The sequence below is a fragment of the Sinocyclocheilus anshuiensis genome, unplaced genomic scaffold (genome assembly GCF_001515605.1).
Source record: "Sinocyclocheilus anshuiensis isolate Anshui unplaced genomic scaffold, SAMN03320099.WGS_v1.1 scaffold130, whole genome shotgun sequence".
NCBI classification, from domain to species: domain Eukaryota; kingdom Metazoa; phylum Chordata; class Actinopteri; order Cypriniformes; family Cyprinidae; genus Sinocyclocheilus; species Sinocyclocheilus anshuiensis.
Genome location: NW_015544207.1, coordinates 1,891,966 through 1,906,968, shown reverse-complemented (window position 1 = coordinate 1,906,968; position 15,003 = coordinate 1,891,966). Strand labels below are relative to the sequence as shown.

General features: G+C 35.8%; 1 protein-coding gene across 1 annotated transcript in view; it reads left to right on the top strand.

Moving 5' to 3' along the window:
- Positions 1–11,647, top strand: part of LOC107697017 (RNA-binding protein 38-like) — a 24,936-nt gene extending 13,289 nt beyond the window's left edge. Inside the window, exons 3-4 of the mRNA XM_016497634.1 lie at positions 1,759–1,813; positions 10,967–11,647. Of these exons, the coding sequence (XP_016353120.1) occupies positions 1,759–1,813; positions 10,967–11,282 (371 nt within the window). The 3' untranslated portion in view covers positions 11,283–11,647. The remainder of the gene's footprint in view (positions 1–1,758; positions 1,814–10,966) is intronic.
- Positions 11,648–15,003: the final 3,356 nt, after the last annotated feature.

The following is a 15,003-nucleotide window of genomic DNA, read 5'->3' as shown; positions in this document are numbered from 1 at the left end:
TGTGTGTGTGTCTGTGTGTGTGTCTGTGTCTGTGTGTGTGTGTGTGTGTGTGTGTGTGTGTGTGTGTCTGTGTGTGTGTGTGTCTGTGTCTGTGTCTGTGTGTCTGTGTCTGTGTGTGTGTGTTTGTGCCTGTGTGTGTGTATTGAATGGGCATCCAGGCGAGAGATGTTTCTGATCTGTGTCCGGACAGATACACTGTTACGCCGCAGAACAGACAGCCTGGAGTTTTTCACATGAGTGACTTCATGAGAGCGTACAGACTGGACGAGAGGAAAGAGAAAAAAAACAAAAGTGCATATTGGGTGAATGATGGAGAGAATGAGTGCCAATTAAAGCTGAAAGAGTGTGCGGTTGTGGAGGACACAGAATTACAAATGTGCATCATGAATGTCAAACACAGGGCAAGCAGTTTGAGGGCAAATGTCCAGAGATGATAGTCAAATAATTATGTAGCGTTTGTCATCGGTTCCATTCAATTTCTGCTGCTTAACAACCATAAACCTTAATTTATTGCCAAGACGTCTTAAAGGAGTGTTCTGGGTTCAAAATGTTAAATGAAGCTCTGTCGACAGCATTGACTCATCCCTTTGTAACAAACAAAAAGCACATGTACAGTACTGGACTTAAAATAGAAGTCTATGTGGCAAAACTTTCTACTGGGTTTAAAAGCAGAAATGTGCAGCTTGTATTTTGTACTTATTAATGGTCAACCACTATGGATTTTTTGATGGCTGATCTTAGGAAGCAGGGTAGCCAGTGGCCGATGGCCGATAACATCAGGCCATATATTTGACATAATATTTAATGAATTAAAATGTAATAATTTGAAAATGTTTCAATATGAAAAAAATTGAACTTGTTCTAAAAAAATGTAATCCTTTTCATATACACAATTTACTTTGTTTTACATTTCTGTCTAATAATTTATTACTTTTAATAAACATATTTAATTTAATGGATTTGTAATAGACGTTCTCGTGGATGTCAAAATAAAAGTAAAAAACAGAAAAACCAATCGACCAATGCCAGTAATTAATGCTGATACATTTGCCTTGGTATATTAATATTGTAATAATATTCATTTTTCCATATGAAATTAGTTATTTTAGCTATAAAGCTCAATAAATCATCATTTTAGTAGTTGAACTGTTTCAGGCAGATGAATTTTCGGTTATGTTGTTTATGACAACCCCTATGTGTTCTGTCCTTGGGTTTTATGTGGTCAGATTTTGAACGGATGGAATAGTTTCATGATAACACGTATGATAATTAGGTTTTGTGGCTATATTTTCCAAATTGTGTGTATTTTAACATGCCTTGCAATGTCTTGACCCTTAAACTTCCATTATAAGTGCATTACTGTACAAATAATATTTGTTTGTTTTTACAAACTGGAGGATGAAAGGAATTTTAATTTTAAATCTGGGTCATTCCTGTAAATGAATAGTTCACCCCCCAAAAAATATTACAATTTTATGTACGACAGTTCATAGTGAACTTTCAAAATCCAAAAAGGACAACAACAAAAAAAGTATTATAAGTGTATTTAAGACCCGCAGCTTGAGGAAAGCTTGACATATGAATTGTAGTTGTACTAAAAAGACAGATGGCATCCGCATTTTTTCACAATTTCTTCTTTTGGGCTCCACCAAATAAAATCAGTCATACAGGTCATTTCCTCGCCCTCATTCTGGGTGAACTGTGCCTTTAACTCTCAGAAGCAGATTTCAATCTCTTGTTTTGCTCTTGTTGTGACAGGATACTCGACTGGAGTACAGCAGGTTCAACCAGCCCTGATCCAGAGGCAGTATGGGTAAGCATCTCTTCTCATTCTGCTAATGTCAGGGGTGAGGGAATAACATGAAATCCTAGCACGACCCCTCAGAAACAGTCCTGTCAAAACGGCAGTTTCATTTAGCCCAAAACTGTCAGTTATTCAGGCTTCTTCCTCTCACACATCCCGTCTCTGCTCGTCTCACTCAGATCTGAGGACACGAGCCGTGAACATTAGTGTAGCTCTTCCTCAGTATTTGTTGTCATGTGTTTACAGTAGCGTCTGCGGTTTATTTTCATCTCTCTGCCTCCTTCCCAAATTCTCTCTCATACTGTCACTCGGTCTCGGTTTCTCTCTTTTTACTCTCTTCCTCTTTCTGTATTTCCCTCTTGGTATCTTTCTGACTGCGTTTCTCTTTCTTTTACTTTCTCTCTTCCCTATCCTGTTTGACCTGTTTGTCTGTCAGTTAGGTCACCACCTGCCTCAAGTCTGCTAACCAGCCAGGTGTTATGCAAAACAAACCTTCATCCTTCTTTCTTTGTCTCTCTCTACAAACATCTTTCTTGTTCGCTATCCCACCCACACAAACTCACCAACATCTGAATCATATATTTTACATATATTTCAACGAAATAGTTCATTAAAAATATATATCATTGTTCACTCGCTCTCATGTTATACCAAACCCGTTGTTTTTTTCTACACAAGATCTTCAGTCATAAGTGCTACATTTATGATTGTTATGATTTAAGGTTCTTCAAAAAGTTTTTTGGAGCATGACAAATTTCTTCACAAATTTCTATGGAAAATATAATCTTGTATTTATGGTCTAAGATAATAATATACACTGCTGTTTGGGCTTGGTAAGATTTTTTATGGTTTTGAAAGAAGTGACTTATGCTCAACAATGTAAAATAGTTGAAATACAGTCAAATAGTAATATTGTGAAATATTATTAGTAATTTGGGCTAAATTTATGATTATGACTTTTATGGTACTTTTTTTGGTGCTGTTTTGAGCTTGACAACTTTCATTGGATAAAAAGAGGTGCAAAACTGTTAGAATATATCGTTTTTTTTTATTATTATTAACAATAATCAAGCGTAGCGTTAGTTCTGACAGGTCACATTAGTCAAGCTCGCATCAGCTGACTCTCAGCTGATCCCCATCAACCTATGGGAATACGACACCTATCTAAGCATTCATATATAAGGTCCCTCAGTATTATCAGCAGTTTTCGCATTGCTCAATAGCTAATTACCCTCCTCCATCCCCAGCTCCTCCTCTGTCAGTCGGGATTCAGCCTTCTGATTCTCCTTTGAATCAGACTAATTCTAAAATGTGTACATAAAATTATTGAACTTTAATGATATCTGCAATACGTTTATGTTGGTTCTGTTCTGTTTACTCTGGGGGGTTATCGCTGCTCTCCCTGCTCTCATCCATGCTAGGCTGCATGGAGGCGCAGGGAGTTCTTGCCCAGAACAGAACCATACCGCCAATCCAAACTGTATGCTAATTGTCAATCATCTTTGACGATAGTGGTCCTGACAGAAATAACAGTAACAATAATGAATACATTACTGTACAAAAGTCTGGGGTCAGTAAGTGTCTTTTAAATAAATTTATATTTTTATTCTGCAAGGACACATTAAATTGATCAATAAAGACATATTGTTATAAAGATACCACATTTAAATAAATGCTTTGATCACAGGAATAAATGACATTTTAAAATATATTAAAATAGGAAACAGTTATTTTAAATTGTAATAATATTTCACAGTATTACTGCATTTTTGATCAAATAAATGTAGACTTGTTGAGCAGAAGAGACTTCTTTCAAAAACATCAAAAAAATCTTACTGACCCCAAATGGACGTCTGGTTTCTTATTATTAGTATAATAACTGTTTGGTCATTGTGTTAAAAAAAATAAAAACACAAACTGTGCTTAAGTTCCGCAAATTGGACATTAAACATACCGTCAGTATTTAATGTATTGATCATAAAATGAAATACAAATACAGTTCATTCACTAGCTGAATTTTATAGATGTGAATCTGGTTTAATAATGAAGTTGTAACTCTTGTAAATAACCGAGATTTAGGGTTTAGAAGAAGAGCGAGTGCTGTATTTTCTGTACATAGCTTGTATGTTAAAGGGTCTTGTCCATATCTGTGGGGGTCTCTATTTAAACTCACTAGCTTTTGTTTGAACAGGTGTCCTGTGCCCATTGTGGGTCTGTATGCATTGTCAGTTAATAGTGCTACTGATCATTAACCCTAATCATTAACTTCCTCTTTGAGACGGCCAATGCTAATAATGAGAAACGCATTAGAGGTGAACTTAACTCCACTACAGTAATGACCAACAGACTGTAAACAAAGAGACCTACAACAGTATGTTGGCTAAAGGCTATTCGAACATGCTAACAGTTAGCATAAGGCCTGATTAAAGAGATACTACACCCAAAAATGTCAATTCTGTCATCATTTAATCACCCTCATGTCGGTCCAAAACTGTAACTTTCTATATTGTGGAAAAGAAGAATGAGGTCCAAAAAACAGACTCCATTGGCTTTCATTGTATGGACAATGAAAGAGACATTTTTCATACAGGTTTGGAATGACATAAGGAGGAGTAAATGATGGATTAAAATTTTTTAGTGAACTGTATCTTTAAGGTAATTTAAGAGATTGTCTGTTCTGATTAGGATCAGCATTGGCTCTGAACAAAGCATCCATTGTCAGTTTTGCTATATATGAGGCGTCATGCTCAGTTAGCTTAGTCAGTGAGTAGCATGTCCTCGTTGAGAGGAAGATGTTGTGGGTTGGTACTCTCGCCATCTGTTGGCTGGCATTAGAGGGATTTCTCCTGTCTGGGGAGTGGGGTGTTGGTGTTGGGGCTTCCTGAGGTAGGAGGCTTTATCAGGGTGCTGGAGATGGGGATTACGGGAGCGGAGGGTGGTTGGGGGTTGGGTGTTGGCCAGGAGGTCTGCTGGTTTAGGGAGCTCTGCTGAACCAGCACAATGAGGATCAAACTACTTGAGCATCTCAGATACACATACACGCTCATGTCTCTCCCACACCATCAGCTTGTCGTGCCTCGAGCCGAATATATGTTCACTGACATCTGACCTTTATGACTTGGTGGCGACATTCACACCACTCTACCAACCAGCGAGCAGCCATGTGACACTGTTGATAATCTAATATTAATAATGTTTGATGATTCATCATATGTATTGATTCAGACAAAAAAGGAAGGAAAGAAAGAAAGAAAAATGTTTTTGAAAGTAGTCTCTTTTGCTCACCAAGCCTGCATTTATTTGATCAAAAACACAGTAAAAAACAGCAATACTGTAAAATATTATTACAACTTAAAATTACTGTTTTCTATTTGAATATATTTTAAAATGTAATTTATTCCCGTGATCAAATCTGAATTTTCAGCATCATTACTCCAGTCTTCAGTGTCACATAATCATTCAGAAATCATAATAATATGCTGATTTGCTGCTCAGGAAAATGTCTTATTATCAGTGTTGAACAGTTTTCATATATTTGTGGAAATCTTTGAAGAATTTGGATTTTTCTGATGAATAGAAAGTTTAAAATAACAAAATTTATTAGAAATAGAAATCGCTTTCTAACCATATAAATGCCTTTACTATCACTTTTGATCAATTCCTCGCTATGGAAGCCTGTTGAATAAAAAATACAGATTTTTTTCTCAGAATTGTGTAATATAAACTTGCAATTGCGAGAAACGAGTCAGAATTGTGAGATAAAAAGTCACAATTACCTTTTTTATTCAGTGGCAGAAACAGGCATACATTGCTGAATAAAAGTAATTTCTTTAATTTTTTTTCTATTTTCTGGGTAGAAAGAAAAAATAAATATCATTTATTTTTTGCACATTTGTTATGTTTTTAGGGTTATGCATATTCATTTCAGACAGCTGTGAATCTCTGTGCCCTACAATGTCACACAAGCTCTCATTTTAGCAGCGCTACATTTAGTTAGAGTGACGTGACAAGGGTGGCCCCCTTCACTAATTCATCAGTAATTTAGTTTGTTTCTGTGTTTGCCTGGTAAGATATGACCTTTAAAACCCCCTCTGTCTCTCTGTCTCTTCCTGTCCCTGCCCCACACCCAACAGCTGGGGCTGCTAAAAGTGATATTCTGCTCTGGGCATGACGGCACGACCTACGATCATTCATCCTTCCTCTTTGTCGTAATAATTTGCTCTTCCTTCCGCATCTCTTCATTTCTCTTTGTGCTTCTGCTCTTTGTCGCTCTCATGCACAGAAGACAAAGCTTCCTGCATCTCCACATCAACAGAACCACCTAAATAAATTACAGATAAACACTCAAACATACTAAAATATCACAGATATTGTGTTTTTAACACTGATAAAAACACATACGCTACAAAACCTAGTGAGCTGTCTGCAGACACCGCATTTAAAGTCACTATGAAATCAAAATGGACAATGGAATATTATAGTGTTTATTATAAATGATTTATCCATGCACATCTTTTTAATTTCATGTGCCATTGTAATCTTTAACTAAATATATTAACTTTCTCTAATGATGCTTCCACTTTTGAATGCAAGAGTTTTTAGCAAAAATTATATTTTAGTCAGTCGCTCCATCTGTGTGGCGCAAATTTTCTTACTGAATGTCAAGAAGAGCCGTTTTCCAAAATGGAAACACTCACATGACTTTCAAGTGATGGTTCACCCAAAAAAGAAAATTCTGTCATTAATTACTCACCCTCATGTCGTTCCAAACCCATAAGACCTTCGTTCACCTTCAGAACACATCTGAAGGTGTGTTCATGAATGAATAAAGTCATTATTTTTGTTTTCTTTGCACACAAAAAGGGAAGTTTCTTTGCTGTCTATGCAGGGTCAGAAAGCTCTCGGATTTCATTAAATATATCTTAATTTGTGTTCTGAAGATGAACGAAGGTCTTACGGGTTTGGAACGACATGACGGTGAGTAATTAATGACAGAATTAAAGAACACTTGCATCTGACTTGAAGACAAGCCACTTTAAACAGCATGCTGAGTTAATTTGAAGCGCTTAACATAAAGCATGTCTCATGTTTAGGACATCCTGGATCAGCAACTTACTTTGTGTCCTCCGTTAATTTTCAGATGCATTTGCAAAATTTTCGCACACACAGATATTCTGCACATACGGTAATTAAAACCGTACTGCATTTGTTTGATACTTGCGTGCCGAACCAAAAGACCTGTACAGAAAATGTTAAGTACAAATACGCAACCATTGCATCCCTATTATTCACACTATTTATGGGGCATGCAGTGTTTCAAGTCAGGCTACATTTACATGAATCTAGATACATTTTAAAATGTCCCACTAGCATTTTATGAAAGTTTTTCATTCACACTGAAACATCAGGAAACGCTAAATTCACCTTATTGTGCATGTATAAAACCTCTTAAACCTCTTAAAAGTGAATTACACAACTGACATAATACTGGGATAAACATTGATATCTATCAGTACAAAATGCATCACATCATTAAGTATGCATCATCGTTTTCAAATACCTGTTTTCACAGTCCACACTACAAGAAGAAAACAGCCTTTTCAAATTTATCCACTAGAGAAAGCATTTTCAAAAAGCTCTGTTTTCGCCATATCAGTGTGGACAGAAGGCAAAAACGCAGAGAAAAAGATGTGTTTTCAGATGTATCCGGATTAGTGTACATGTAGATGTACATAATGAAGTTACAACTTCGTTAGCAAGCAGTGGTTCTCAATCAAGTCCTGTACTACTTTATTTTTTTTTAAATAAAAATAAAAACGGGGACTTGTTTTTGTCCATCAGATGATTGGATGGAAGCAGATCTGAATGTGAGGTCAAAATTTTTTTTAAACATGCATACTTTTCACAAAAAGATTAAAAAAAAAGATAGGGTGAATTTTAATTAAACCTTATTTTTTAAATCAAGTCAACACAATAAGTTTATCTAAGGGTTAGAACGCTTCTACATGGGCAGCACAGAGCTAAAAACACACTCAATTCCAACTAATTTGTAGCAGTCAGTTGGCCCTACTTTGTCAGTCCTCAAACCCTTGTCAGCTTTGGTGTTTCTTATTTTGCCTCTGTTTCTCTCTCTCCTCCTCCTTGTCTCTCTCAATCCCTCCGTTTCCCTGTCTGCATTAGCGTTTGCTCGGATGAATAGGGTCAGTAAGGACGGCAGACTCCGTTGATTTGCCTACTCCACAAAGCCTCTGTCAGACCCTATAAATCATCCTTCAGCGAGGGACTGGCAGACGAGTGACACTGCAGCTGTGTATGCGTGTGTATGCATGTGTGTGTGTGTGTGTGTCTGTGTGTGTGTGTGTGTGTGTGTGTGTGAGGGGAAGTGTATGCTGCTGCAGATGTGTGAGTGTGTTCGGCTGTGTATGAGGATGTTGCCGGCTTGGTGTTTTTATATTTTGAGCTCAGTGTCGGCGGCCCCTCTGGGTTCCTCTATGTTTCTGAGGGTGGCTCATGGGTCTGAGCTGTGGGTAGCAGCCTCCGATCTCTCTTTCTGTCTCTGTAGTGCTTCAGTTTGCTGTGATGTTTGGCTATGATATCATCAGGCAGAAACTCATGAGAAATATTAATGAGGTCAGTGAGCAGGTCAGTTAGAAGGGCAGAGTAACTGCACTTCAAATAATATGCTATGTTTATTTATGTTGCATTACACTACTGTTCAAAAGTATGGGGTCAGTAAGATGTAACAAGCAACAAGGATGTATTACACTGTAAAAAATGACCGTGAATTTAACGGTAAAAGACTGTAAAAATGCTACAGTAAAAGCCTGTTAAATGGTTAACGGTAAATTCCCCTACTATATACGGTGAAAAACTGTATTGGACACTACATGGGCAACCACAGCTGCCGTTTTTTTACCGTAAATTTTACGGATTTTTTTTTACAGTTTATATTAATCAAAAGTGACATTTATAATGTTACAAAAGATTCCTATTTCAAATAAATTAAGTTTTTTTTTCTCCAACTTTCTATTCATCAGAGAATCCTAAAAAAAAATTATCACCTGTTTGTACAAAAATGTTAAGCAGCTCAACTGTTTTCAACATTGATGTCTCATTGTTAAAAGTCTTAGAAAAATGTAAAGGTAATTCCAAATCCTTAGTTCTAGATTAAAAAAAAAAACGTTTTCTTAGTAAGAAACCTGATGTTTCTGTAGAAGTTCAGTATGATACGAAGGGCCCATATTTTATTTGTCAGTAAGTAACTATATAGTATAGCATCTATAATTGACATTTGACACAATTGACACTATATGTAACAATGTTATACTAAAAAGGGATAAATCTTGCTATAATAAATGTACTCTCTTGCTAGTGCCGTATATACTAACTACACTGTAAATATTTTGATTATTATCATTAAACATTAAATGTTTCCATCCATTTAACTGGTAACATAATTTATACAATTATTTTATCATTAATAAAACGTTAATAATAATTATTAATACCTGATTATATGAAATATTGACTTGATTTTATTCAAAAACGATGAAATAATAATAATTATAATAATAATAATTATTATTATTACAAAATAAAAATAGAGTGTTTAAGAAAAAAATTATATAAAAACAATCATTTTATTTTAAATTACAACTGTAAAATGTTGGAAAAAAACAGGTTCGCTGTGATTTTGGCCATATTATTATTAATATTATTGGAATATTGGAATATATAATATTATTATTAAATATAAATATAACAATTACTAAATAAAAACAAGATGAAAAAATTACTGTTGTAATATTTCACTGTAAAATAAAAAATCGAGTATTTAAGAAAAATAATATAGTAATAATCTTATTTTACATTACAACTTTAAAATTACAGTACTAAAATGTATGTCTTGATTTATTTTTAAAACTTAAACCATGAAACTTTTATTTTGATGGGGAAAAATGCAAAAAGACCCTAAAGCTTCTCTTTTGTTGATAAGTCCCTCTCATTACATGTTTGGTTGATGCACATTCATGTTAAAGCAACTCGGAGCAGAATTCAAGATGGAGTATACGGAGTAATATGGAGCATCATTTACTGTGACACAAGCTGAACTGAGACGCTGAAAACACCAGATCATGAGCTGCTCGTGTGTAAATCAACACAGTGCCGCGCTTTAGGCATGTGACAGTATCAAATTAAAATGTTGTGATTAACTGCTAATGCTTATATCACGGTATACGGTATATTATCACGATATTGAACGTTGCAAAAAAAGTGTTGTCATAATGAATTTTAACAGGTTTAATAACTTTTTTCTTAGGACAAAAAGAACTGAACATTTAAATACAATAAAGCAATACACAAAAAATGTATAAAGTAAAAAATTTCACACAGATTAAAGTGCAAAAAGACCAATAGGTAACACTTTACAATAAGATCTCACTATTTAACCTTAGTTCATGATTAACATTAACAATGAGCAATAGCTACATTTGCTACAGAATTTATCGATCTTTGTTAAAAAATACAACTGTTAGTTCATGTTAGCTTGGGCTCAGAGTAGCAACTTTCGATTTTAATGTGTTATTAAATATTGACATTAACTAAGATTAATTAATGTTTTTAAGAATTTCTCATTGGCAGTTAACTAATGTTAACTAATGGAGCCTTAATGTAAAGTGTGACCGAACTATAAGGAATCAAAACACTTTCAAACAATATCTAGGGCATGTTGTAGTCCAGATTAAAATGTAAAGAAGTTTGAAAATAAATAGCCCATTAATCCTAAGTATTTAAGTATTTGCCGAATACAAAAATCTGGATGGATGTTCAAATCATTTAAATACGTTTCAGAAAGTAGCGCAGCTGCTTCGTTTACTGCGTTTCCGGGGTAACGACTGCATTTCAAGGTATTTTGAAGTGCCCACGATAACAATATTGTGCATATTCATTATCGCGATATATCGCATTACCGAATACCGGCACATGTCTACTGCGCTTCACTCTGAAACACGCGGCACGTATATTTAATTAACCAAATAGCAGCCTTTGCAATCTGATAATTGCACTAAGCCACATCGCGATTTCAGTTTTTATTTTCAAACAATTCCTGCAGCCCTAGTTAATAGTTAACTCTCTCTCTCTCTGTGTTTGTCTTGGCAGACTCAGCCAGCCGTATGTTTACCCTCAGGCCTACCTGCAGCCCAGTGTGGTTCTGCCCGCACAGGTCACCTCCAGCGCCACGACCCCTTACCTAGACTTCAGCACTGCCTACACTCAGTACGCCTCCTCGGCCTTCGAGCAGTATCCCTACGCCCCCTCGCCAGGCTTCCTGAGCTACATGTACCCTCCAGGCACCCCCGGGCCCTCCTCCGCCACGAACACCCCCGTCCCCACAGCCCTCCCCTCCATCGGAGGAGCCCCCAGCGCAGCCTTCATCCAGATCCCTGCTCATCAGCTCCACGCCGACCGCCTGTAGATCAGGCCACAGGGACCCACCGGGTTTGCTGATATTGCACTAGAACATCATCATTTTGGGACAGGGAACTGTGACATCATCAGCCTGAGACTGGGGGCGAATACAAAAGGGCTTCAAGTTATTCTGCTTTTCATCAACCCTAAGTTTATGGACTTTTACTCTGACTGGTTACTCTTTATGATTAATAATGATATATTATTGGTAGAAGATTGTTGAATAACCAATATTAGATGAATAAATGGCGGATTGCAGGGTTGTAATGCAGACGGATCCAACAAATGAGAAGAAGCGAGAGGTTATACACACACAACTGTTCAAAAGTTTGGGGTCGGTAAGATTTTCTAATGTTTTTGAAAGACGTCTCTTATGCTCACCAAGCCTGCATTTATTTGATTAAAAATACAGAAAAAAACTGTAATATTGTGAAATATTATTACAGTTTAAAATAACTGCTTTCTATTTTAATATGTTTTAAGATGTAATTAATTCCTGTGATGCAAAGCTGAATTTTCAGCATCATTACTCCACACGATTCTTCAAAAATCAATCTAATATGCTGATTTGCTGCTCAAGAAACATTTCTAAATATTATGATCAATGTTGGAAACTTTTTTTTTTGTGGAAACTTTTTTTTAAGGATTCTTTAATGAAGAGAAGGTTCAAAAGAACAGCATGTTATTTCAAATAGAAGTGTTTTATAAAAATATAAATGTCTTTGCTTCCACTTTCTATCAATTTAATGCGTCCTTGCTGAATAAAAGTATTAATTTCTTTAAGTTCCTGACCCCAAAAGTATGAACGGTAGTGTGTATATATGCCGCTTATGTGACCGTTTTTTAAGTTTGGATGGTGTGCATCTGTGCAGGAATATCTGTTAAGCACAAAGCCTTAGAGACTTCTCCAGTTTAAATTTTTTTTTACATTTTATATAGCTGTTCTTATGACACAAATGTGCTTCCCTCTATCTGAGTGAAAATATATGAATTTTTTTACCCAGACTTTTTCCAAGAATAGATAACTTTTCTAGAAATGTAGCATTGCAAAGGATTTGTAATTCTGCTTATCACCATCACCTCTGTCAAATGTCTCTTCCATCCCTGTAGTTCCTTTCCTCAAGATTCCTCGCAAACTCAAGTAGCTCCACGTAGATTGTAACGACATTAATCCAGCATCCAGTAACACATGGATTCAAGATGCGCTGTAGCTCGCCTGTGAATAATCATGAGGAAATAGACACTGAAACATTGAGTATTAATCATATTCTAATTCTGTTTCATCTGTGATGCTTTTTAGACTCAGTTTTGGTCTGCTAAAAGGACAAATGAAAGAGTATTGTGACAAATGTCCGTGGTTGCTTTTGGTATCGCTCCACGAATGACACTACAGGACAAAATGCCAACAGGAACATGCAGAAAAACTTGAGAAAAGTCTTGATTGATGAAACGTTTGGACAGCACAAAAGGACATATTGCCAGGACAATCGGTTTGTTTTCACAAGAACGGTGTTGTCATTAATCTGCCCTGAGACACTCAACTCAAAATATGAAAATACCTTACAGTGAAAGCCATAAGACCAGAACGTGCAAAACAAGTAATAAAGTCAATTTGCAAAAACTGACCTTCACTTATGTGGTTATTTTGAAGTCTGTGTATGTTTTACTACATTCTTACCTTTTTTTTGCCACCCTGACGATGCATTATTATATGGTTCATATGATTATACTGTCAATTTGTCTGTTTTACACTTGTCACTTGAGTTTGTTTTTCTTCTTTGGAACTTGTTTTGTTTCTGCCAACAAATTCATTGAGAAACACGGAAGTATACATGTGCTTACAATGAATAACCGAAGGCAGTTTAACAACCATTTATGGCTGCTTCAATGGAAGTGCTGGAGTGAATCCAAGAGTTCATGGACGAGCATACAAACCTATGCAAATGAAGGCAATGAAGGGCATTAGGGCTTTATGCAGGGCTTTATATATTTTTGTGAGTAGGCAAACTATCACTATGGAAACTACTGGAAGTTGTATACATAAGGCCTCAGACCTCAATCCAAATGAGCACCTGTGAACGACTTTACAAACAGACAGTCCTCCCTCCGACCAGATGAAATGTTTATGCACTGTGCGTGATGCTCCCATTATATTGCGCAGATGTTTTTTTGTTTTTTTTTGGGGACAGTTCAGGATAATAGGGGTTTTTCTTGTGCACCACCTGCATGTCAATTTGGAAAAACTACACTCTAAAAAATGCTGGGTCAAAACAACCCAATTGCTGGGTTTGTCCCTATTTTACCCAGCACTGGGCTGTATTTAACCCAGCATTTTTTAGAGTGTAATACTGGTTGATTTTGAACACATTTTACAATCCTGACCTTGACTGTATTTAGGGAAATCAAGGTTGCAGTTAGAAATATATATTATACTCTATTTCTGTTATTCACTTTCATCACAGTAAAATTCTGCTCACAAATGCCGTTTTGACCAAGAGTTTAGGGTTCATGGTTGGCTCCAGCTGTTAGTCCCTGCTGCCAGATGCTGTGGACAAAAGGCATCTTTCTCCATTGATGGTTGTTTAAAAGTAGGCTATATTTGTAAATGTAATTTTTAAAAAATATAAACGTAGCATTATTTAAATCATAAAGGTGTTATTAAATCATATTGATTTTATTTTTAGTTACCAAATGTACAAAACGCAGTAAGTCAGGAATAGGCCTACATACATTTGATATCATCACTAGTCCTTTTATTTAGTATTATTTATTGTATTTATGTTAATATTTACTGTATTTATTGGTTGTAAAGTTAATCGTTTTTTTTTAAAAGGCATATTTGAAATGCTTTCCGGGTTTTGTGTCAGTTGGCCTAATGAACAGGTAATGTTAGGCTGGCGTAAACAAACAATTCACATGACTTAAAACTCTAAATTCTCTACAATATTATGAAAACAAGTAAAACACGTTGAAGATTACTTGTATTATATGTTCAGCCTTTTACAGTTAGCATACTTGTGTACATAATGCACATAATTTGGACTTATTACACATATTTGTAGTAAAACTATGGTTAATTTTCGTAAGGGATAATAAAGGATATTATTATCTATTGTAATGTTAGAGTAGTAGCAGACAAATAATCATATCGTTTTATAATAGGTTTAGGGGGAGCTAGGGCAGACAACACAACCCTTACAAAAATTAACGATGGTTTTACTATAAATCCAAAGACAATGGTTACTGTTGTTAAACCATGGTAACCACAAATTAACCATGGTTTTGCTACACTGTAGTTTAACCATGGAATTTGTGGTAAAACTAAATACAAATGGTAATCCATTTGCCCATAGGCAGAGGGTGGACCAACTCCAGGGTAAGGCTAAAAGCAGCCAAATCTATTAACTACAAACATCATGAACCAGACATGGGTGTCATGTAGCCTAATAAAATATGTTTAATGGGACTGAATTTGTATTTAACGTGGTTACAATTTAATAAAAACATTAGAAATTGATCATTATAAAACGTTTCCCAAAGACAACGGTTGTTAAACCATGGTAACCACAAATTAACCATGGTTTTGCTACACTGTAGTTTAACCATGGAATTTGTGGTAAAACTAAATACAAATGGTAATCCATTTGCCCATAGGCAGAGGGTGGACCAACTCCAGGGTAAGGCTAAAAGCAGCCAAATCTATTAACTACAAACATCATAAACCTGTC